The sequence below is a fragment of the Nannobrachium achirus genome (genome assembly GCF_963921795.1).
Source record: "Nannobrachium achirus genome assembly, chromosome: 2".
NCBI lineage: Eukaryota > Metazoa > Chordata > Actinopteri > Myctophiformes > Myctophidae > Nannobrachium > Nannobrachium achirus.
The window spans coordinates 37062350-37089337 of NC_137811.1; the positions used below are offsets into that span (position 1 = coordinate 37062350).

At 42.7% G+C, this 26988-nt stretch overlaps 1 protein-coding gene across 1 annotated transcript in view; it reads right to left on the bottom strand.

Moving 5' to 3' along the window:
* Nucleotides 1–26988, bottom strand: part of syngap1b (synaptic Ras GTPase activating protein 1b) — a gene marked incomplete at its 3' end in the record, with an annotated part of 114973 nt that overhangs the window by 68391 nt on the left and 19594 nt on the right. The window contains exon 2 of the mRNA XM_080745902.1: nt 21667–21772. Within this exon, the coding sequence (XP_080602028.1) occupies nt 21667–21772 (106 nt within the window). The remainder of the gene's footprint in view (nt 1–21666; nt 21773–26988) is intronic.

Consider the following 26988-nt stretch of genomic DNA (forward strand, 5'->3'; position numbering starts at 1 on the left):
CTCTCTGTAACACTCACTATTTCACACACAGTCTGTCTGCTCTATAATTATTTCCATGGTTACCATTAGGGACGTGAACCTAAGCCTGATGTACTACAGCGGTAATCTTTTGCTCTCCTCCGCTGTTCTCTCTTTCCACTCCTCTCACATATCGGTTCTTATATACCGGATTTTTGCACAACATCTCTACAACCCTTGTCAGGTACTCCTTTCTCCCACTTTTCAATCACAACATGTGTCAATCTGTAAACCATATACATGCAGCTAGACAACCAATCTATCCCACAAGGCATTAACTATATGATCTCACCACAGTTCGGTGCTTTTATGTGTTCTTACCATATACTGTATTTGCAATGTTGCAAATATCATAATGCTGTTCTTCATCCCTTTGTTTTTCCTGGAATCTCTCCTGTCACTCGACACTCATAAACTACACACTTCAGAAATAATGGAACATTATAGCAATGATTGCGAGTGTGTGAATTCACCCATACTTTCGCAGAGAAAGGAAGATAACTGTACATTTCATGTAATTTTCACAATGAAGAATAAATGTGTTTTTTTTTAAGTTGTTTTATAAAAGAAAATGCATCTGAACGGGACTGGATTACAAATCTAAAAAGCACACTCGCAGCCCCTAGAGCTCCCTGCGCTTAATTTGACCAAAGTGGTTTGAAGAGACCGACATTGCCTTCCTAATGCTGGCAGATACCAAGCTATAAGCTACCACTCATTTTCAATGGAAACCAGCATGAAGATACAAGGCGATGCCTGACGTTTGTAGTTGCTACAAAATCCACAAAACTACAATCAAAGTTTAGCTGGCTGCAACTGCAGTGAACAAAAGCTACAAAATTACCATGTGTTGTTTAACCATTTCCGTGTTCTTTTTAACCCCACAGCTACTCAGCTACAGATTATGCTACGTTGCTTTATAGCTTCGTATCTTTTGTAGCTGACAGCATGAACGCAGCATTAAGGCTGTTGATTAGTCTGTGCCCGAAAATTGGTCATAAACAGCAGTGGTGTTCAACCAGTGGTCCGGGGACCACTCCTCGAGGTGGTTCCAGGTTCCAGGAACGACAACAAAATATTCAAAGTGTTGGGACTTGAGAGGCTAAATCTCATCAAATGGTGGTCTGCGGAAAACCACTGATATACAGTAATAATGTGCACTATCAGTGGTAGCCGGACAGCCGATCACTTGGCACACAAAAAAGCATCACTATTGATCTTATATTTGAATATAATCATCATCATTTAAAGTCAATATCAGTGATGCAGACAAACTAAATTCACTTGTGAAACCCAGCTGTTTGTGTGCAAATTAGATTTTTTTGGCCTTAGAGAGGAAGATCTTTGGGTCAACTAAATCAGCACGGTTCATCATTTTTTGAGCATGAATGTGTTGAATGTCCATTACATTTATTTTATGATATATTGTGTGAAAATGGAAATTGTGCAACGAAATCAGTGGAGACAATCATCTTCTGGGGAGCATGAAATTACATGTAAATTACATGCCAAACCAGCCAGTAATTTTTGAGATACCGATCTAAGTGTTGGATGAACCAAGTGACAGACTGATGGACCAACCAACTGACATAATCATCCTTAGAGCCACACCACTAAAAACATGCATCCTGAATCAAACCACTCACCTGCAGAATAAGATTCCTTTATTTCAAATAATCACTGGTGTCTCACAACCCAAAACACACTCTCACCACCCCTGTGATATGTTTGAAATCCTGCCAGGAGGCTCCTGGACAAATTGGCAATTGCATTATAATGCCTTGTGTAAGACTCCCCTCACACTCAGAATGAGACCTCTGCCACCCAATCACTCTCTGTCGGTGGCCGTCCATGTGATCTATGTGATACTATGTGATACAGTGAAGTAACTACAGTACAAAGCACACTCTCATTTCAATCCCACAGTTTAATTTCACACTCATCAATAACTTCAGAACTGTTAACCATAGCTGCTATAGTACTTTGAAACTGAGCCGTGTACTGTATGTCATCCTCCTATCCCCCATCTTTCTTGTTTCACTTCACTGCATTTAGTGTGGTCTAATATGACACATAGCTGCCACTAAATAACAATACACGATACAAAAAAAAAGTCCTGTAGTTGGGAGCATCTCACACTGCAACATAGAGACCTAATGTACGTTTCTCCACCCATTCTCTGTCAGTTTTGCGACGGCCAAGTGCTCAGTGTGATATCACTGAAAAAGTGATGAAGAGCAGACACTAGCTCATGTCTGCACCCCTCACAACACGCACGCACGCACGCACGCACGCACGCACGCACGCACGCACGCACGCCGCACGCACGCACGCACGCACGCACGCACGCATGCACGCACGCATATAGATGACGGAGGGGAATGGAACCACCAGACGTGCTGTAATGAGGAATACACTATGACAGCCAGACCCCTATGAAACAGAGGCGAGAGCAGTGAGGGGGAGAGAGTGTTTGTGTGTGTGTGTGTGTGTGTGTGTGTGTGTGTGTGTGTGTGTGTGTGTGTGTGTGTGTGTGTGTGTGTGTGTGTGTGTGTGTGTGTGTGTGTGTGTCTCTCTCTCTCTCTCTCTGGATGGGATGATGGATGGTTGAACATTGGTATCGGGACTAGAACCGTGCATGGTGCCACCTGGCTGGAATTCATGCCAACAAGATGAGGACATGGAGTATGCCAGTTAGGGGTAGGCTGGCACAGGTACAGTATGTGAGGAAAGACAGGGGGTATGGATGCATGCTGAGAATTATAGAAACAAACAGAAATAAGAAGATTCCACTGTGCAGTTCAGAAATCTCATATATGCACAGATGCACACTGTATGCATAAACACACAAGCACTCTTGAATTGCACAACTATAATATTGCTTATTTTAGCACATCTGCCAACACCCACTTACAGTACATACAGGATACTGCAGAAACCAACCAGAACCAATGTTGTTCAAAGTGACGCTGATTCTAAGCAAAACTAATTTGAAATGAAAAACCTGGGGGTTCAAAACCTGCCCGCAACAAAAAATATCTTGTTCTACATTTCTCCATTTCTAAGATATGACATACAGTAGGAAATATATGTGAATTTTGCTCTTGTACTAGACCAAAGGTTAATAATATATTTGGGCCGCTTATTGATCATACCTACTAAGTTCCATGAAAATCTGCCTATTTCTTTAATTTTGACGGCATGTTACTGGCTGTGATTGTGAATCTTTAAGTTTGACTTTACAAATCCAAAAGGAAATCATCACTTTGGGACTAACAGCTGATCACTTTCTCCATCTTCATGTTTTTCATGAACATCCACCCATTCGCTGCGCGCACGCACGCACGCACGCACGCACGCACGCACGCACGCACGCACGCACGCACGCACACACACACACACACACACACACACACACACACACACACACACACACACACACACACACACACACGAATGATTACAATACCCTGCCATGCATTTCAAACAATTTATACAGTACATGTATGTAAATTGTGCAATTTAAATTTGCAATGAATATTCAAATAAAAAAGTTGAAAGAAAAGGTGTAAAATAGTGGGTGAGATTCTGTTTTGTACAAGCTCCCAGGTTAATAAATAGTCATAAGTATATAAAATAGAGAATGAAACAAAGGAAACAAGTCAGATATCAAGACACAATGTAACATATACATAAAGAGAATGGTCATAATAGAAAATGTATTATGAGGCAGAATATGCCAGTAGAGTAGAGATAGTCTAGTCTAGACGATCAGCGATCTCCGCCTATACCAACAGTCTGGTAGGGACTTGAACTGATTGGAAACAATTTGGAAATGTAAAAAAAATGATAGCATCACAGATTCAACACAAAGACTTTAGGGAGTTCCTTCATATTTGGGATGGTATCAGGATTGGTTTTCAAAGCAGTGGGTAGGTTTGTTAGCGCTGGTTCACTCTGCTGTTCCAACCCATATATTGAATTTTGATTTCCCCAGATGTATTAATCGGCTGGCTATGCAAGACTAGAGATAAATAACACTTAGCACTCCATATACATGGCAGCAGATAGAATAATCGCATAATGTACAGACAGATAGAGAGATTTCTGGATTTATAGATATTTCTGGACAACCTTATAACATAATTACGACCGTAGGTCGCAGTTTACTATCAGAACCGTCACATCTTGACCGTATCTGTCTGTATGGGTAACTCTTGTCTTTTTTTGTTGATTGACTCTCACGCTTTGACATCACGCTCTGACATCACTGTGATGTCATGGGAACCATATCCCTTTTATTGCCATGAATGGAGTAGACACATACATAACGGGAGGCTCTCTCCATTCCGACATGTCGCCACTCCGAAATTGACTTCTTATTGTCGGAGTGGCGACACTCCCATAGGGGTTAGGTTTAGGGTTAAGGTTAGAGATAGGGTTAGTGTCAGAATGAATGGTGACATGTCGGAAAGGAGACATGTCGGAGTGGAGAGATGCACTCATACATAACTATGGCACCACCAGTTTAAAGCTTTTATGACACGCAAAAAAAGCAAAATCAGGCTATCTCTTTGGCTAATATTGTTGATGACGTCACACCGCGCCTCTACTGTATGTACTTCACTGTACTTTACTGTACAGTACTGTCTGTCGGCCGGTCCGTTTCCCCTTGCACACACTATGAAAACCAGGAAGTATTTTTTAAGATATATATAGAAGTAAAATTTCGCGGTGTGACATGACACCTTTAATGCTTCACATTTTCTGTGCGCTGCGAGTGACAGCTGAACTGCATTTACTCTGTCAAAAGACTTCATTTTCCTATTTCAGATTCATTCAAATGTATAAAATCCAATGTTTCTGGCCACCACGGAATCTAATTGATATCAAAACAAGCAGTACGTTAAGTGGGAAAACTTTCATGTTGTAACCTATAGTCTATAAACTCTGTAAGTTAAAAATGTAGTTAGTTTAGATCTGAAACCATTGTTGATACAGAGACATCTAGGAAACCACACGTCAGTGGAAAACTGAAAGACTGTTGGCGATGACTGTTAAAATATTATTATTCAGCTCACCATGTAGACAGTCTCTCTGAAATAAGAGAACTGCTGGGTTCGCTGCACATACTGACATCAGCTGTATTACAGTTGGCTAGGCTCACAATAAAAGGCTCCTAGCTATTATAAATGTACTAGAGGTTCGGGCCGCTATATGCAGCCCTTAGAGTTCAGACCACTACGCAGCCCTCACACCTACGTTTCACCACTGATCCGACTGTTATGCCCCTATATGGAGATCTCTGTATCTTTCAGTCCTTGTCCCCTTTTATGCCGACGACGTGGTCCATCCACCTGCCCGTTCCTACCAATTTTAATATAGGATAAATGTAAAGCCTGAACCTGACCCAAGAAATTCTGTAGGCCTATGTGACAAATTGAGCCTGGCCCGATTTTTCCAAACACATTTTTGGACACTGCTCCTGCGGATTTTGCCCTAAAATCACGCAAATCGGTACATATTATGTCTAGAGTCATGTCATCAACATGTATCTGTCCCATTTAGCGCCACCATCAGGCCGATTTTTACATGGGACCTGACAGTCGCTTATCTCCCAATTAGGGAGTCTACTGTTCATATACTGTAGCACCCTCAGCACTTGTTAGTGATCATTTTCTTTTTTGGGGCTTTTATGCCTTTATTCGACAGGACAGCAGACTGACAGGAAATGGGGGAGAGACAGGGAGTGACACGTGGGCCGACGCGACAAAGGCCGTCCTGATCGGGAACCGAACCGCAACGCCGTCAGGCATCAATGCCTATGTGGCAATGCCCTATGTGGCACGCCTGGACCGGTAGGCCAGCAGGCGCCCTCAGCACTTGTCTATTAGCTGAATTTCAATAGCTGAATTTCTTCAGTTGTCTGAGGCAGTATACTGTAGGCATTGCTAAGCCATTGTCACCACAAGCATGGTGTGTGTGGCCCATTTGAGGTCCTCAGCGATGTGAATGCAGAGGAAATTTAAGTAAATGAACCTCTTTACTGCGGCATGTCATTGTGCTTCATTGTAGATGCCGTGGGACTGTGCTCTTTTCTCTGTCTCCGGTAGCCAATGATGACGTCTTCTTGACATTGAGAGAGTGTGGCTGCAATCATCACACCATTGTGTCAGTGAAGACTCGTCAGTGGCAGAGCCCAGCACTCTTGCGTCGTCAGCATACTAGAGCACCAAAGTCTGACCTAATTTACACATCCTACCTGGGTCGCGTTTTTTCCCCCATTCTGAATTCCCATAGACTTGTTTTAATATTGTGTCAAATAAAAGAACTGTGTTTCAAAAATAAACAAATGATCCCAGCGGTTTGGATTATGAAGCATCAACTGACGGCGAGAAAACTGACGCCAAATTACCAGTAGTAAAATGTAACCCATTTTTCACCCAGTGCCAATTGCCTAAGCTTCTTATCACCTGGCAGGGGGGAGTTTCCATGGTAGAACGTAGCGCGTGGAAGGAACACGTTACCCGACCAGTTCATTTCCCTGCCATCAGACTTCAACTTTTACTGACAGCAAGTGGACTTACAAAAAATAAGTCGTTAATGCCCTAGTGTGGAACTGTTTTGGCGATATACAAAATGCCATAGTTCAAGTGTGGCAGGCAGCATATGGAACAAATGAAGTCCCTCACCAACAACCTCTCAAAGCATTTGCTGACAGTTGAGGTGACAGCTACAGGTCTCTAGTCATTCAGGCATGTTACCATGGACATAAACAAATTAAAAATGTTAAAATAAAAGTACATATACAGCATATTATGAAGGACGTGGCAGGAAATAAGGTGCACACACAATACAACAAACATGCTTATAACCACAGTAATCACAGCTCTGCATCCAGCCATGCACTGCACCCTGCGGGGGCAGCAGATCCAGATGCCCCCAACCCTCCACAATTTGACCTGCCGCAAGCCCCCAGATATTCTCTTATCATTTTGTGTTGGCCCCTATCAAATTGAATGAATATATCTAAAATATACGTATAAACTATATATATTTCTTTATCAGACACTTGTAGTCTGGAAGTCTATAGATAACAGAGAAAAAAGAGAAGAAAAAAAATCACATAATAGATAAACATGTCAACCTTAGCTTTGTTCCAATGAATAAAACATCTTCTGTATTTACGTATGTAAAAATATGTACGTCTGAGGTTGTGTGCATCAACACAGAATTACACCAAGCCTACTTACCCCATGAATTCAACCCCATCCCAACTTATTCTATTGGTTTATTGTTAACTCGTTATTTTATTTATGCCGGCCTTATGCCTGATTTGTACTTTGCTGAGTGTTGTGTCACACACTGGAAATAGTCAATCTACAAGCTCATAGCGCAAGCTTGTAGACCGGCTATTTCTGCTGTGACATACTCCACAATCAGGTATAACAGACCCTTTACACTTCACTTTTAATACTATTCTGCATCAAGGCACAGTTTTTGAATTCAATTTCTAAGTGAGGGTTGCATGGTTCTGCGCACTTGACAGTGCTCACTACAGAGTGCAGAAGGCATTTATAATAAGATAGACTCATGGATCACCAGAATGAGTTCTGTGTATGATTTCTGTATAGCTAGCCATTTATGCTTGCTAAATATATTGAGATACTGCTTGAAAATGTGTTTTCATTTCGTTGTGTGAGGATCAACAACTTTCTTTTCCTGTTCTCTATGAACGGCAAACCTGATATTTTAGAGAGTGCATTTACGCTGTCTCTCAGAAGAAATATAAATTCCTGGTTGAATTAATGCATGACTTGATTATACCCCTCAATTTCCATCTCTTGTCCCCATAATTTTTTTACCATTCATAATTAATTACTTCCTCATTTACAACGACCAAAGTGCATGAATTATGACTGATGCCACTTATTAGTGTTCGCTATTAACAGTTCCTATTCTGTATAGAGTACAGTATAATGCTGAAAAACATACTGTACATCTGCTGTGAGATTTCCAACATATAAAATCACTTTGGATGACATTTCTGCATGAAACTACAGTAACCAGTTACGGTTCTCTATGGTGTTTCTCAGACCTTTACATTTCAAGGTCTCCCCTGACAGTGTACTGTACAAATGGAACCAAATGGACCCTACAAGACCTGACAGTGTACACTGCCAAGGGAAACCTTGGCTGCCCCAATTTTTGGGGGGGCAGCCATAGTTGAGTGGTATAGTGAGCTCACCTGGGGAGCCAGAGCCCCTGGTTATCGCAGGTACAATTCCAGGCCAGGCCAGCAATGTGTCGAGGTGTCCCTGAGCAAGACACCTAACCCCTAATTGCTCCCCCCTCTGTGATCCTCTGTGGGCAGCACTCAGCTGGGTTAAGCAGAAACTGACGTTCCCCCTTGGAATAGGTGTGTAAAAAAACAGCCTTGTATGGGTCCATTTCGACCCCGGTAAAGGAACCCACAGAGTCTTTGAGAAACACTGCTCTATGGCAGGGACGTTAGTCATTTTAAATTACATATTGGCAGGTGAGGGGCTGTGGATTGGATGTATTGTGTTCTAAATGGCAGGTGAAATCTTCAAGACGACAAGCCTGTGTACCAGCCACAAGACAAATTGGCAAAAATATTAAAAGATTATTGTTGAATCAAAGGTGTGCAGGGTTTTTCAACGGGTCAAGGCACATAAAGCAGCAGGTCTAGAGGGGGTTCCAGGGTGGAAAGCAGAGCAGACGTGGCTGTCTGGCAAGTGGTTCAGCATCCACAAGGCCAAGAGCAGTATAGTAGCCTCGGTAGCAGCTACTTCCCCCCGGCATCCAGCCTTGAAGAGCAGTATCCTCCAGGCAATCAGGTTATGAAAGATTGACACTATAGTCTACTTGTGTGCAGTAGGCAATATGCCTGTTTTCACATAAAGTGTGAACTTTATGTGGAAACAGGTATATTGCAATAACGTGTGTTAACCAAAGCTCAGCCACAGGACAAACAGAATGGAGTGGTTTACGGCCACCACAACTACTCCTTTCACCAATGGTTACACGTATAACATGAAGGCTAAATAAAACACAGCAGAATGACATTACTCACAATAAATCCGTAATCCATTTCCCAACTCAATAACATACGCAATAACTTAACAATAAAAAAAGTCAACTTCAGGGTGTGCACCCAGAGACATGCTGGGAAGTGCTTCTTAGTCACAACGGACTCTATGATATGAAATTAACTTACTGTTCACTGTTTTAGGACATGTTGGAGATTATACACATCATTTATTAGCTTTGTTCACTGAAACCCTTTGTTTAAAGAGTTTCACAGTACACAAAATAAACCGATGACCAGTGCAAAGCATTTGGAGTGGAAGCCATATATTGTTCCAAAATTCCAATAAATCATGCTACTGTTGCTTTTGAAATAATGGTATGGTTATTTTTGCTTTGCATGATATCTTACAATAAATGTCTCTGTGAGTCTGTCTGTCTGTATGTAATCCGTGTATCTCGAGAACCGTTCGTCCCACCGGCTTCAGATTCGGCATGAGCGTTCCCCGCCGCGGCGCGGAGTGCCGCGGAGATATAAATCTCATAAATGGACACAGGCAAACATTATGGTCAAAATGGCTCTTATGACAACAGGTATAATGGGGTTTGCATTAAAGGGTAGGGCATTCACAGAGATCTCCATATATGGGCATAAAATGGATGCCCGTATGCGGAGCTGATGTCTGAAGCATCAGAGTTTTCCGGAACCGGTACTGTGTCTGCAGAGATCTCCATATATGGGCATAAGTGGACAAAGGCAAACAGATGATCAAAACGGGTCCTATGACAACAGGTATAATGGGGTTTGCATTAAAGGGGGAACCGGCACTGTGTCTGCAACAGTCGGAGGCACAGACAGATACAGAGATCTCCATAATGGGCATAAAGGGACACAGAAAAACAGATATAGAGATCTCCATATATGGACATAAAATGGATGCAGACAGACAGATACAGATATCTCCATATATGGGCATAAATGGACACACGCAAACAGATGGTCAAAACGGGTCCTATGACAACAGGTATAATGGGGTTTGCATTAAAGGGGGAACCGGCACTGTGTCAACACAGTCGGAGGCACAGACAGATACAGAGATCTCCATAATGGGCATAAAGGGACACAGACAAACAGATACAGAGATCTCCATATATTGGCATAAAATGGACGTAGACAGACAGATATCTCCATATATGGGCATAAATGGACACACGCAAACAGATGGTCAAAACAGATCCTATGACAACAGACCTATAATGGGGTTTGCATTAAAGGGCGGGGCATTCATTCCCTATTTACATTGTTCCCGAGTTGGCCAGGTCGCCGAGCTTCTAGTTATATTAATGGTGTAATTATGTTTGGGAACAGTGTTTTATATGCATGTTGGATAGATGGACTGCCATCTTTAAAGTCAATCTTTTATTATGTAGTCGAAAAATATTGCAGGCTATAATTATCAAAAATAAATGTGTGATGTCTTCATTCAGACCATACAATAATTATAAACAGTGTCCTTGCCACAGATTCCTTTCCCTTGTCGACCCTGTGCTATCTTGCCAGCAGCAAACGATCAAGGCTGTTTCACCTCATCTTTTTCAGCCCTCCTTGCACATCCCAGCATCATGCTGTGGGTATAAGCCCCTGACAAAATAAGAATCTTTCTTGCAGTGAATAGATGGCAATCTATTTTCATGTGTGGAGTGACAGAATGTAGCATCATCACCAAGGGCATAAAATAGCGATGAGAAAAATGAACAAACATGCTTGATTTTCTAAAAAAAAAATCGTAGGGAAAATGGTTGTAAAACATGCCTGATCTTCTGATTTTCTCTACATTTGTAGCTGTGATTCTATAACTAAGGAAGCCACTGACAGCCACAGACACATTACACATTTAAGTGGAGAAGAACAATAGTGGAGCTGTATGGAGGTGTCAGGACCAGCTGAATATAAGGAATTGTATTCAGGGTAATTTACAGCATAGGTGTAAAATCACTTGCTTGGTAAACAGCAAGCTAAGACCAGGGGTTCCAAAACATTTCCATGCCAAGCACTACACTTGCTGTATGAAATGGGCTTTATAAATACAACATGGCGTCGCCTCCACACACTCATTGTCTCTTAATATCTTCCTGTCATGATGTTCCTTTGTTGCCATTGCTCCTGTGTTGCTGTTGCCATCATCTACTGTTTGATTCCTGCCTGCTCTGATGCTGTAAGGTTTACCTCATTCAGTCATTAAAGAAATCTACTCTGTGTTGTGGCTCTGCTTTCTGGATTCAATTCATTCTGCATCCATGACAGTATGAACTGACCATAAACATGAGCTGTTTAACAGCAAAGTGGTGGAGTTTGAACATGTGGTGGCTCATTTCATGTCTTCTCCCCCTAACCTTAGTCCTGGACTCCAGAAGGAGATTACAGTTCAGCAGCAGTGGTTCAAGGAGAGGCCTTGGATGAGCCATTTTGTCCCCACCTGACTGTTGTCTGTGGGCGGCTTAATAACTTTGTTGAGACCAACTCACCCCATGTTTCCCAACCATGCCCCCTCACTCTATAAGGCTTGGAGTGATGAGCGTGCAACCAACCAGCCCTGACGATAACCAGCAGAAGACCCAGTAGATGACCTCCCTGGATGACCTGCCTGCGCCCTCTGCACCCTCAACATCCCTATCGGCCGATGACCTACCAGAGCCCTTGCCAGTCATCTCCACTGGTGACCTGTTTCTGCCCGAGGTCATGGAAGCCCTGGTCCTTGGCTTTCTGTTCAGCTGCTTCCTTCAGCTGACGGGTGCGTCAGACTTAGCTTACTTTAAGACACCTCCTGCCGAGAGTTCTGCATTGTGACGTTGAGGCGACGGCAGGATGGTCTTACCGTCTTTGTGATACACTCCTGCTGCATGCTCGGCAAAACGTCTCGACACATGCACAAATGAATTATATAAGACACCGTAGGAGTTTACAGACTCTAATGGTAACTTTGCACAATGTATTAGTCCGTTGTTTTCAATAAAAATAGTTTTTACCAAGTGTCAATGCTTTTCCCCGTTTGCCACAATGTTGGTTGCAACAGCGCCTCTCGGTGGCTGAGAAACATTATTGTGCTCTCTTCCGTATACATACATACTTAGGCATCTTGTATGAGCGAATGGGGGAAGGGATGAATGTCACGTGATAAGTGTGGCCATGTTTAACCAAACGAGTGACACTCCGACATACACTTTTTATACACTATTTTTATTGAAAACAACGGACTAATACATTGTGCAAAGTTACCGTTAGAGCCGGTAAGCGTTTGGAGAACTCCTACGGCGTCTTATATTTTTCATTTGTGCATGTGTCGAGTCGCTAGAGACGATTTTGCCGAGCATGCAGCAGGAGTGTATCATAAATTCGGTAAGACCCTCCTGCTGTCACAATGCAGAAGTCTCGGCAGGTGGTGTCTTAAGCTACGTCAGACGATGGCTCTCCTTTTCTGGAGTCCCCTTTGGTGTTGCCTCCAGCGCTTGCAGCATCTCTGGCGTCGCCACCAGAGTCCTCGTCTCCCGATGTCTTCTGCTCCACTGCCTTGTCTCAGCCTCCAGGCCGTCCCCCAGATGACACCTCTGCTGCCTCGTCCCAGCTTCCTGGCCGTCCACCTGAAGTCACCTGCACTGTCCTAGGGTTCATGTTCCCAGACCCCCTTCTGATCCATTGCCTCAGGCCCCCTCCTCCAGACCCCCTCCACCCACCCTGCGCGGTCTTACAGGCCAGCGTGGTGCAACGTCTGGAATCCGTCCCTTGAGAGGGGGGTATTGTCACGGTCTGTCTTTCCACAGACCGTGTCTCCACTTCGGCCACTCCCACATTCCATCCCACATCAGCACAGCAGTGCCATTCCCATTACAAACCTGTGAACACTTCTCCAATAGCCAAGCTCCCTATAAAACTAGACTCATTGCACACACTCATTGTCAGTTCATATCTTCCTGTCATGATGTTCCTTTGTTGCCATCATCTACTGTTTGATTCCTGCCTTCTATGATGGTGTAAGGTTTGCCTCATTCAGTCATTAAATACTGTATGTCAGAATCTACTCTGTTGTGGCTCTGCTTTCTGGGTTCAATTCATTCTGCATCCGTGACAAACAGGTGACGTTCGGAAATCAGGCTTCCCAGATTGAGAAGCGAAGTAAAAAAAAAAGAAAAAAAAAAAGTCTGGATTCCAGGCTAGAGATGGATAGTGGACCTGGAACAAGCCAAATATACCAGGGTAAAATGCTTGTATTTGGCGTCAGTGAAGCCTGCCGATTCCCACGTCTGAACTGGGTGTGATTTAGTTTTTTTATTTTCCTGTATGCATGCCTTTGACCAGCTTTTGTGCCTAAGATGTTGATTGTGGAGTGTTATAATGGTGCACTGTGTAGCATTTTGCCACTACAAAGCAACAGCATTCTATAACCCAAATGCTTTGGAATGATGACCAATTTGGTTCTTAAACAACTGCTAAGTAATCATCAGTAGTTGCAATTGTTATATTTTAAGATTTGTTTTTGGGCTTTTATGCCCTTATTGATAGGAAGGCAGACCGACAAGAAATGGGGAGAGAGATGGGGAGCGACACGCAGCAAAGGTCGCCAGGAACGGGACTCGAACCCTCGACACACTGCCAGGCACATGCAGCATGCACCTGGACCGCTAGGCCAGCCGGTGCCCCGCAATTGTTATATTTTAAAGACTTAAGCTTACTTTTATTCATTGTACACTCATTAATGGGGTCCTGGGAGCTCAGGTTTCAAGGGGCCCTGGCTGGGTTTAAATTCGCAACAGTGCCTATAGCCAATGATTCACAAGGGAGAACAGAAATATGGCCAATCTAGCAATATGAACAGAATCCTACTGCTCAGTCAGCAGAGATAAGGAGTTGTTATCTTCTTTTGTTAGAAACACCTTAGTGAGAGCTGAAGTTTGGTGAGTCCAATCTTAGTTGAAATTTTAATCATCATCTCACTGCAGATACTGGAAGTCCCGCAGGACTCATAACCAGCGAGGTGTGTGTGTGTGTGTGTGTGTGTGTGTGTGTGTGTGTGTGTGTGTGTGTGTGTGTGTGTGTGTGTGTGTGTGTGTGTGTGTGTGTGTGTGTAGAAGGGCCTGTCCTCAGTTTATTTGTTGGTTTATTGTTTACATACAGTATATATAGATGTACACATGTGTGCACGGACAACCACACCTAAAAGCTAAAGTCTTGGAGAGTCCAGTAGCCTACTAGCCAACTGTCAGTCAAACTCAACTGTGCTTCTTTTCTCTCCTTTTTTCCCTTTTTTCCTTCATTTTTGAGGTATGATACAACATCTTGTTAATGTCACACTGGCCTGCAGGGTACATCACTCATAAAGGCTTTTGCTGTTACATAATCTTCATGTTTAAATAGTGTATTCAACGAGTCTAATAACAACATGGCCATCCCTGCCCAATATGTATTTATAGATAGATACTGTGTAGATAGATAGATAAGTTACTACAGTATGTGTGCAGTTTGTGAATGAGGCCACACACATCACAATGCAATTTGGTGTTCAAAAGTCTATGGCTTTAGGGTCTTGGGACGTCATACATCACTTAACAGCTTGGTTAATTTAGTGGCTCCCAGGCATTTTTGGTTCCAATGTGACCAGGTAAATGAAGCCTCTAGTAATTAAACAGTACAGCACTTTGCATTTAGAGGAATATGGCAGGAACATAAATGTCCGTGTGACTATAATGTTGAGGTTTGTAAGCAGTAGACTCAAACTAATGTCTCAATAAAATAGATACATTATATATTAAGAAATAGTATAGCTCCTCAACTACATCTAAAAGCCTGCCAGTAGCACCATTCAAATATGGTTCTAAATAAAACAATTTGTAGACACTGTATAAGGTAAACTATGCTATAAAGCTGTATTATTAAAACATCTATACTATAATTTTGCGAATGTCTGAGTGAGTGAGTGAGTGAGTGAGTGAGTGTATCTCACTCACTATCTCTGTAGCCATTAAACGAAACGGGTTTCTTACATTGATGCTCCTACATCATGCAAGCACCAGTTAAAGTTACTTTCCATCCCTCATATACTGTGTGCACAGTGCACATCCCATAACCCACACACTGCACATCATTTTGGAGCTCATATCTTTGAACGGGTAAGGGCTAGTTTAAATAAAGCACAGCATCACACACACAAAAACCTATCGATTGAAACCAGCTGGCATGCAGCTCTGTACAAAATTGCTGCAATCTTTGTTTTCAAGCAACTTCTTTGTCTGTGTCCATCAAACACTGAACATAACAGCATAGCACACCATTTGTATTCAGTCCCTGTTTCCACAGCAAGACGCGGCGAGATGACTCAGCAAATCCCTCCAAAGATGAGCCTTCTAGGGAGGGGATCTTCACTACATCCTAAGACAGAATCACAAGATTCATAAACTGTCATTCTAAAGTGGTGTAACCTGGATTGGCACCCTAATGCCCTTACCTAACACCGGTTCACAGAGATGCACAACACTCTCTTTGATATCTGCCACACTGTGAAGTGGAAGCCTCTAAGCTAAACTACTGCATCAGACTTAAACTATGTAAAGGAAGACACTGTATATTTGATTTGTAATCCTCAGTAGTTTTATCATATAACTTCCATTGCATACAGTCATAACAAAATGTATGGTAAATATTGACTACAGCAGTGGTTCTCAGCATGTGGGCCCCCCCAGGGGGGTCCCCAAATTATTTTGGGGGGTCCCCAGATGATTAACTTACATTGTTCTCACTCAACAGTGAGCAAACCAACATAACGTTTTTAATTGTATAGAGGGTATCTTCACATTTCTAAAGTGACAAATAAAGGACTTTTTAATACCTCTAAAATGACAAATTAAACATTGGCCAAATTGTCAAATATTAGAGGCAGAAATTGTGAAAATAGCCGATCTACATGCTCACAACGCCTCGCAACGCGAGGCGTTGTGAGCATGATCTGCCGGTAATGCATTTTCTGATCCGCAAATAAATAAGTGCGAATGTAAATTGCAAAGTTGTTTGTGGGATAAAACTTCTAGGCCTGTTGTGGAAGTGTGAATAATTGTGAAATTGAAATGCCCGAAGGAACAGGAGAAAGTTCATGCTCATGATATCACGGCGTGCTGGAGCTCATTGCCTTGCCCAACTGACATGCAGTTTTAATGGCTGCATCTGTATAAACACATCTGAAAGGGACACTTTGGCAACATAAGAATCTGTAAATATATCATGTGGAGAATGTGAAAAGATTGTTTATGTTTTCTAGAGTGAGCGGTTAAAATTCCACTCTGGCAACTTTCTGCCACTAACTCTAGTCTAGAGGCATACTTTTTTTCGTCTGGAACGAAGTCGCGTAGGTGCCTGGAGCGCTGGACCACGGCCCAGATTGGCTGACAGATACAGCAATCAATAACAATCAATAATGGCAGAAAATCCCCCCAAATATCTTTACACTGTATATACAGTAGAGTTCTCAATGGGACTGAAAATGAAGGCCCGGCCCTAACTGGGCCCTAACTGGGCTGGCCCGAGGCCCGGACGGACTAATTAACATATATTTTAGGCCCTATACCTAGGGCTGTCGCAATTATTACATAATCGTCTAATCGTGATTATTTGACATTATCGCGATTATTTTGTCATAATCGTCATAATCGTGAATGTTGAAAAATGTCCGAAATAGTGGAAATAGCAGATCTACAAGCTCACAACCGTGAGCTTGTAGATCGGCTATTTCCACTATCAAAGTTATTTTTTAAGTAGTAAGTTGTCAAATATGTCAGTAATTTCTTTGTGTATTTAGGTTTTGTGTCATATCTGCCATGTGCAACTTCAAAGCCTAAAAGCCAAACAGAAATGTAATTGTCAATGACAAAAACACAATTAAATCGTTAATCGACAATTATTTGAGTGACAATTAATCGTCATGTAAAATGTCATATCGTGACAGCCCTACCTATACCTGGCCCAAAAATGTTTGATCAGGTATGCTCAGGTTTGTGAAGGATTTGAGAACTCTATCACAGAGTAAAAGTAATAAAATAATAACAAATATTTTCTTTTTTCATTGAGCCCGAGGCCCGACCTGGCCCTAATAATTAGCATACATTTTAGGCCCTACCCGGCCCTAGATGTTGGGTCAGTCAGATATGGTCGGGTTCAGGCAGAATTTGAGAACTCCAGTATACAGTATATATTCCAGGGCCACAGAGTGGCAGTTGTTCATGCTGTAAAGTAAAGTCTTCCCTTTCCAATGAAGGTGTTCTCAAGTTTGGAATACAGTACACTATCAACTGAAATACAATTATGGTGATTAAAGACAAACTAGTTTAGACATGGCTAAGTTTAGACACTGGAGGTTTATGACGCCACACACACTAATAGAATCAGCAAACTCATATTCTTTGCAGACTGTGTGTGTCAGTTACAGTCTGTGCATGTCACTCACAGATATAATGACAACATGGACAGGTACATGGAAAAAATATCAGTGAATTTCACTATCGTTTCCAAGTCTTCACTCAGCTCCAGGGGCACAGATGGCAAGGGGAAGTGGTAATACATCCCACCCAATTTCATAGGGATTCGGGACCCTGATCCATCCCACCCATTTTTTGAGAAAGAAAAAAGAAAAAGAAGAAAAAACTGCAGATACTGTACAATCACAAGTTATGGTATGACCTCATGATTTAACCAACTACCGGTATATGTTTGGGGGGGGTCATAAAACGAGCTGGCAACTGAGCCGTCTCAGTTGTACCCATCACAGATGATAACCGTATGATCACATACAGTAGTTGGGTGATTTTAAAACGCAAGATTGGTAGCTGGGCCATGCAACCAGCAAAATGAAGCCAACAGAAAAAATGAAATTTAAATACTGATGATCACCAGAACCAAGGGCGGGTGTTTCGATTAATCTATCAAGGTTAAAATGGAGTTTGACGTTACAATGAGTTTGTATAGGAAGGGGGCGTGTCTGATCAAATGAATATCAAATATCTAAATACTGTCCCGGGTGTTCCCAAAAGCCTGAGTAGATGATAAAATGACAAGCCACACACACACACACACACACACACACACACACACACACACACACACACACACACACACACACACACACACACACACACACACACACACACACACACACACACACACACACACACACACACACACACACACATGCCCACCCAGTGGTGCACAGCCTCCAGTTCACACAGGTGTGATTATTTTCATTTAATTCTTAATACTTTTCAGCCACTGCCTTTCCTGCAGTCAACCCAGTTACGCAGTGTATCAAATAAAAGTAATCAATTATTATACTTTATCATTTATATTGTAAGCTGCCAGTATAGCTTATTAACAATTACAACAGCGAAGCTTATCAGAATTGACTGTTCAGTCGAGAGAAGGAATTTCCTGAAAGAATTGTAAGAAAGCATGCAAAGTTTAACTTGAATGGATGAATTAATACTCAGGCAAAGTTACCACCAATCAGCTATGAAGTGTTTGTAAATATGCCCTGTGGCTAACTCCTCCCAGCTGAACATTCACAGACTGACTACATTTAGAATTTAAACAACAAACCCAAAGGCCATATTCAGGGGACGATCGCATGCTATCTTGGTGAGGTGGAAGAAAAATATTTTGTTTGCCCACAATGCACCTGTGTTAATCAACGTAACTTCAAAATAAAAAAAGATTAAAGACTAATAAGGAAATCCCTTTCTTGTCATAAAATAATTGAGTTTCTGCCACTAGAGTGTTGTGAGCTTTGTTAAATAATTAGTCAACAAATTAGTAATCATGCCCTCAGGCTCAGGCTCACATTCCAAAGGTCTGTACCGGATACAATTTGTCAACCTACTGCAGGCTAGGGCTGGTCGATATGACGATTATTTAAAACTTTTGCCTCGATTATGATTAATGAACGTTTAAAGTTTTAAACAAACGTGCATATAGTGAAAATCACCATTGTACAACAAAGTACAGTATAATACAGGGTTAACAGGTTAATCGATTTAGTCTGTTATAAAAAAAAGTGTTGATTCATTGATATACAGAAAAATAAATTGCAAAAAAAATAATATATATATATATATATATATATATATATATATATATATATATATATATAAACATTTATTTACAGGTAAAAATCCCATTGAGAACATACAGTACATGAGCAAGATGAAGTCGATTATTGGTTCTAAATATTGGTTTTGATATACAGAATTTTTGTTTAATTTCCCAGCCCTATTGTAGGCCTACATACAGAAATATACTGTACATAATATACTACCAGTAAGACGCCGTAAGGGTGAGAAGCGAGGTCGCGCACATGAGTGTGTGCACATGGGCGTGTGCACAGGGGCGCTTTGGAATGTAAACCCTTCTGCCGAGCGGGTCAAGTCATCACTGTGATGTCAGAATAGGTCAGCTATATCCATATACAGTATGGAGTCCGTGAGGTCAGATGTAGAGGTATTGACCAGCTCCATATATGGATATCCAGGTGATGATATTCAGCAGTCTTGACAGTCAACAATATGATGTCAGAATATGTCAGCTACAGACGGACGGACGGACGGACGGACGGACGGACGGACGGACGGACGGACGGACGGACGGACGGACGGACGGACGGACAGACAGGATGTTCCTGCTTAAAATACACGTTTAATGCATTTTAAACCCAAGTTCAAAGATCACAAGTTTTGGCTTTGAATACATTTTCTGCTTTCCTCTGTTCTACAGACAAAAATAAAATAAAAAATAAGCTGTTTTCATATAGTCTTAAAAACAGAGTACCTGCAATACTTGGGACAAGAGGGACAAGGACTGTAAGGGAGGCTAATTGCAATTCTTTCCTCAGTCAACATGATCATTTCCCTCATCGTAATTGTGCTACTTAATTAAGCCAGATGTTTGTATAAAACATTTATTCCATTCTAAAAAGGATCAACAACTTAATTACATGTCAATTGCCTCGACTTTAAAGTGCTCAAATCAATCAAGTCGCAAGAAAGAATCTTGTGAAATAAAAAATGTCGCCAACCAATCATCAAGGACGATGAAGAAGAATGGACATGGTGCCTGTTGTGTTGGAACATTACAGCCAACTGAAGCACAGTGTGTTTTACCAATCACAGTTCGGTGTCCTTGTCCTTACATCAGCCACCCAGCTGATGTAAGGACAGTCAACGTGTCACAGCTCATATGCACTGCCAACGAGCGAGTGTTCCGACAGCGCTGTCCTCATATGGAGCGTCGGCCATTGCGTTGCGATGTAGCCTGAACCAATCAAAGAAATACATTATAATAAAAGGTGTTTGGGGGTGGAACATGGCTGCGAAACTTCGCTCAAATAGAGACCATGCGAGCGAATATAGGAGGGGCGGACGACGTGCACGACGCGTTGTTGCTCGCGGTACGTCAGGACGGTCTCATTGAAACAAATGTAGTTTAATGATATTTCATTGTTTGCTCGCTCGCGTCGCTGGCAGTGCGGATGGGCTGCCAAAGTGTCCCTGAGCAAGAGACCAAACCTGGCCCTAACGGCACCCTCCAGAGTGCTCATCATAAGCATCTGATGAGCAGCCATCAGCTTTCAAGTGGGCCCTGATCCAGAAAAGGTTGGGTCATTGTGTCATAAACACTTCCTGTGAGAACACATCGATAACGGCGGCCTTACGACAGTCCTTACTAATGGTTGTCTTTGATTCACTTATTACTGTGATGTTATGATGTGCAGGGCACCACAGATGGCCACATCATTTATCTTGCACTTGTACCCACTTAGTAAGTGTGAGCATGTTTACAGTATGCTTCTGTGACAATAAAGGCCAGTATTGCTGTGTCAACAGACTTTGAAATCACGTCAATTCACGTCCGTTTTTTAACCTCGAGAGGCCACATGTATAAAACAGGGGGCAGAGTCCGTCTCGTTGAATCCGCAGTGACGCAAAGGGCAGCAGTAGCAATGTTAGAGTCATAGACACAAGGGAGGCACTTAAAATAGCTGAAAAGCAGGGAGTGAAGGTATGAGGAGAAACTGAGCAGGGCATCCACAGAGGCCCCAGAAAAACTGAGTCTGATGAAAACAAATGGAGACAAAGTGCACCGCAGAGAGAGAGTAATAAGGAGACGTCCCAAAGAGAGAGAGAAAAAGGACAACAGATGAGAGAGGATATGTCCAAGAAGAAAGGAAACACAGAACTGAGGCCTGTAGGCAACACACAGTGCAGGCAAGAATTAATGCACATTTTTACCCAGACGCTCAGTGAGAAGCAATGACAGGAAAGGAGACGGTGTGGATATTCACAGATAGACAGCTATTGCATGAGTCTACTTAACCGTATAATATGATGGCAAGTATCAACGACACGTATAGGACATTATGGAATAGGCCTACTGTGCAGCCAAGCACATAAAGACTTTTGTTTTCAATCAGGGTGTCATGGATGTTTTGCCATTTGAGAGTTAAAAGAGAATGAAGCGTATTATGAAACACTGTCATTAGATGTTGATTGTTCAAAGGCTGGTCTGCTCACCCATCTCGGGATGATGCCTTGCCTCAACAGGAACGCTCACTGTCCGCCGCAGCAGCTTGTTCCTGTGAGACTCTGAGCGCCGTTCGCGCATCAGCAAAGGGTGTACCTGCAAGTGGAGAGCACAGAGTCAATGCACATGATACAGTACATACAGTACATACATATGCCTAAACTGAGTGTCCCTATCCTGCCCCCCATATTTGATTTGGCTTAGCCACTCAAACCCCAGCATCCCTATTCTGGAGGGAACAAGCTACGATGCACTGTGAGCCTGTAGATCGGCTATTTTCTGGCAGGAGATTTGGTGTTAAAAGAAAAGAAAAAATCACACCTGTGTGAACTGAGCGGTGGTTTAACCCCCCCCCCCCCCCCTGTGTGTGTGTGTGTGTGTGTGTGCGCGTGTGTGTGTGTGCCTGGCCTGGCCTGGCCTGAAAACAGCGCCCCTCCCTTAACATGTGTGGTCATAAAAGGTACTACACCACAGGCTTGAGGCTACATACAGACAGACAGACCCACCCACCCACAAACAAACATACATACCTACACACACGGCCACGCTATGGAGACGGTGTGACCACCGCTCAAAAATCACACCCGTGTGAACTGAGCGGTGGTTTACTGTACTCTACTGTACCTAACTGTACTGTACTGTACATATTCTGTGTTCTATATCTATGAATTCTATGTGTTCTAGATCTATGAATTCTGTCGCCCCCCCCCCCCCAGGCTAGTCTCAACAGCACCCTCTTACCCACCCCCCCCCCACCCCCACCACCCTCCCCCCTTCCCCCCTTCCCCCCTGTGTGTGTGTGCGTGTGTGTGTGTGTGTGTGTGTGTGTGTGCCTGGCCTGGCCTGAAAACAGCGCCCCTCCCTTAACATGTGTGGTCACAAAAGGTACTGTAGGCTACATACAGACAGACAGACAGACAGACAGACAGACAGACACGGACGGAGACAGACATACCCACACACACGGCCACGTATAGGAGCGTTGTGACCACCGCTCAAAAATAAATCACACTTCAGAGGACCAAAACAGACGGCCCCAAAATCCCGCATTCATAAAATGAATTAATTCATTTTTTTTTTAACCAGTTCCATTCCCTTCCATCAGGCTGGCCAGGGGGAGGCAGTATAGAGTGAGGGTACCTACCCTGGGAGACACAAGGAGAACATGCAAACTCCACCAGAAAGGCCCTTTTGCCAAAACCCAAATAGGGCATTCATTTTTAATCCGAGTAGGCCGGTGTAGTATGTAATGGTTAACGACGTCATATGATGTTTTTCCACCCAAAATGGAATGTTATGTATTTATGTTGATGTATTACCTTGCTTATACAGTCACTCTGGATTAATAGCGTCTGCTAAATGCCTAAATAGTAAACTGAAAATAGGAACTATATAAATATTAGGTAACCCTCTGTCTGTCCTGTAGAAATCAGAGGCACATTTTCACAGCCATGAGTGTTTGATTATCTAGTTTTGCTGTGCCTTCAAGTGCAGAGAATGTCGGAACATTGAAGAGCGGGTGACTGTGAACACAGAGTCGCTGTCAGACAGTGGCACTAAAGGCACAGTGCAGTGGAGGATAGTACAGCCTGAGGGCTTTGGGGCCAAGCCAATAACAAAGAAGGACACTGTCAGGTCACTCTCATCTATACAGTATATGTCCCACAAGACAACTGAGTGCCACTCAAGTCAAAAGGAGCCCTGTAAAAAAGCATTGAGTAGGAGTGTGTCTGTGTCTGTGTGCGTGTGCGTGCGTGCGTGCGTGCGTGCGTGCGTGCGTGCGTGCGTGCGTATTAATATACTGATGAGTGTGTATATATATATATATATATATGTTACCGGATGTTTGGGTAACGCAGGACGTTCTATGTAAGAGCGCTTGTTTTGTCGTTCACCACACACCAATCACCACCAGGTGGCGTACGACAGCCATTCACTCATACTCTATGCATTCACTAGTGAAGGCGCTGACGTCACTCGTTTGCGACTATATTTGCGACTTTATTTACTAGCCTAGCCTAGCCTAGCCTAGCCTAGCTGCTATATTGTAGTCACTTGGACAGGGCGTTTATCGTGGGCTTGCCCAGGCCTTACGGCCTGGGCATAAATATAACGATTGCATTCACCACGGCTTCGTAACTCGCGCGGCGCTCCGCCGGCCACGCGGCCCTGGCCCGCTCTTCGCGGCCACTCGCACCTGCGGTGCTCGGGGGCGAAGAGCAGGACCAAGGTCCGCTGGCCTGCGCGCCGATTGTAATGTCGTGGACACTGGACAATCGAGCGGCTCCGCCTGGAGGACGTTGCTGTGGGCGACCGCTTGTTCCGCCCCGTGCTGCACGCCGAGTGCTACGTTTCTCGACCGTCCTGTTTCTCTAACAAACCGTGACATATATATATATATATATATATATACTGTATGTATACTGTACAGTATATTAAGGCTGTCAATTAATACTCCATATTCCAATATTCCTTAGAATCTAAAAAATAAAAAAATATTCGACTATAAAAATTAAGGTTTGAATTCAAATTAAATAAAAAGAAATTTGCAACGTGAGTTCTTGCGAGACTCTATAGGCACATGTAACCTTAAACGGCTGCTGGTCTCGTGAGATCACAGAGCCGTCATTCTGAGAAGTCTCACCTCAAGGCTTTACTTCATCAATCATATTTCACCAGTAGCCTACCTTAATTTGATTTAAACAAAAAACGAATAGATTGGATTAATTATAATTTCCCGCTTCATTTCGAGATAAAGATGGTTCCAACAAGAGGTCTTCGGGTACCGAAATTACCCGGGATCCGACCCGGCACCAAGCCGGGTCTGGGTCCATTCACAGGAAGTGACTTCGGTGCCGGGTCGAGTGGACCCGGCCGATTGGCTGTCACAGCTGTGAATCACCCCACACTAAAAGTCTGGATCCCAAGGCTACCCTCGCACCCCCCTTTTTTCTCCTCCGGTCAACGAGAGGCGAGCTGCCTCGGTGCTGCTCGGGTATACGATCTCATATTTCTAATAATAGGCGGGTCCGTTCGGCTCGGCTCTGACATGTCTTGGTTCTGTCCGGGTATTAGGGCATTCACCAAATATTCGAATATTCGAATATCAAAGTCACGATTCGACGTTGATCACCAAAGTCGAATATTTGCTTTTTTATAGTTTATAAAGCTTGGCTAGATAGGAAGTCATAAGAATGAGTTGCCAATGCCCCTGGTGGATGAATTTGTTAATGCTCTATAACAGGGGTTCTCAAACCTTTTTAGACCGTGACCCCCAAAATAAACATATTTGAACTGGGGACCCCCACCCTGACAAGCACTTGGAATTGTAGGTATTACATTTAATGTGACTCGGTTCCGCAGATAAATATTGTGAAAGTAGCAGATCTACATGCTCACAACGCCTCGCAACTTTGACAGTTTGGCCAGTCCTGTCGAATATTTGACTATTCGAATACTTTGAAGTAGAATAATTCGAATACTAAAAATCACTATTCGTGAATGCCCTAGTCCGGGTATCGGATCTCATATTTCCAATAAAAGGCAGGTCCATTTTTCCCGGGTCCATTTGGGTTCGTGTAGGTAAAATTGGACCTGTGAAGACCTCTAGTTCCAACTTCCAACACAGCAGCAGAATGAACACATCCTTGGAGCGATGCATCTCCGTTCTCCTGATAAGTCCTGGCTTGAATCTAAACCATTACAGCTTTATTGGCTATAGAATAAAATACGTACTGTATGAAGTAATCATTCATTTGATCAAGCAAGAGAGTGCTTTTCTCAGCCAACCGTGGCCAGCCAATAATAGAGAAAGACTTCTGCTGTGTTTTACTGTGTACAATATTTTATATTTAAAATAATTTACATTCCAAATGTGATAGGTTCAAATGGATCAAAACCACATGTTTTAACTGAATATTCGGAAGTCATTTGTGGCCAATTCTGACAGCTCTAATATACAGTATATATGTATGGCATATTGGTCTGATTGGGCTATAATGTTTGAAATATACCGCAAGTAAGAGCGGCAATAACTTTCTGCTTTTTATGGCATATATGGCCTTTTACAGGTATAATCACTGATATATTGGTCTGATTGGACTATAATGTTTGAACTAGAACCCCCAATAAAATAAAATAAGCCATTATGATGCAGAAAATACCTTCCAGTGACCAGGCAGGAACGGTAATCACTTTCTGGCAGTAGGAAAACTGCTTTTTATGGAATATATGGCCCATTTTTCAGGTTCCCAAAATGTAAGCTGTTAATTCACTTTTTTGTTTAAACGCCAGAGATTCAGAGTTCACGCACGCACACACGCACACACGTTAATATTCAGTTTGGCCAACAGGAAGCCACTTCACAATATAGCAGAAACAGGATCTGCCTTGTTTTCTGTGAACTGCTTCATGTATGCTCATCATAAATCAAGGGTATATATGATTGTCCTACACAAAAGTACATGGTGTGATACATCACTTGCCAAGACAATGTTATTGCTTGTTGGAAATTTGATTAGAATACAACTTCCTCAATGAAAAATTGATTATGTACCATGCATTCTTTATGAGTCCTCTACATGCATGCATAGAGCATGCAGAGAGCATCTCTTTATTGAGTCATCTTGCCCCGTTTGTTTGAACAATTATGCACTAAAAGGTTTCACTGAGCTTGTTTTTATCTAGTTTTAACAACATGCTGTGAGCATAGTGCTCAGAAAATATCAGGCCCCAGTTTGAACGTGTTCATAAGAATACTCTTTGTTGTGTGTCAGGCAAAATCCAAAAACACATGGGGAGGTTTTATTACAAAAAATAATGAGCTGGTTCAACCACCGAGTCAATATGACTGAGGCTGCCTCACAAATAAAATGTAGTCATGGTCGTGGACGTGGAACCTTAAAAACAACTAAATAAACAAACACATTCTCAGCACAGTAGGTACAGTATGGATTATTAAAGTGTCTGATTCTCCACATCAAAGAAATACACAACATTGATGATATGATACGCAGGTTTAAAACATGTAGTACACCAGTAAGACTCCCTAATCGGGAGATAAGTGACCGTCAGGTCGCATACACAAACTTTAGAAGGCAATGGTAGGCAATCAGGAGGGAATATGGGAAATGGGACAGATCCATGTCGATGACATGACTTTAGAGATACTGTGTAACGCTTTGCGTGACTTTAGGGCAAAATCTGTAGGAGCAGTGTCCAAAAATGTGTTTTGCAAGAATCGGCCTCATGATGGCACTAGAAGAGGGGCATGTGAGAAATGAGGGGGTTGTGGTTTGGCAGCCAAGGAGTGT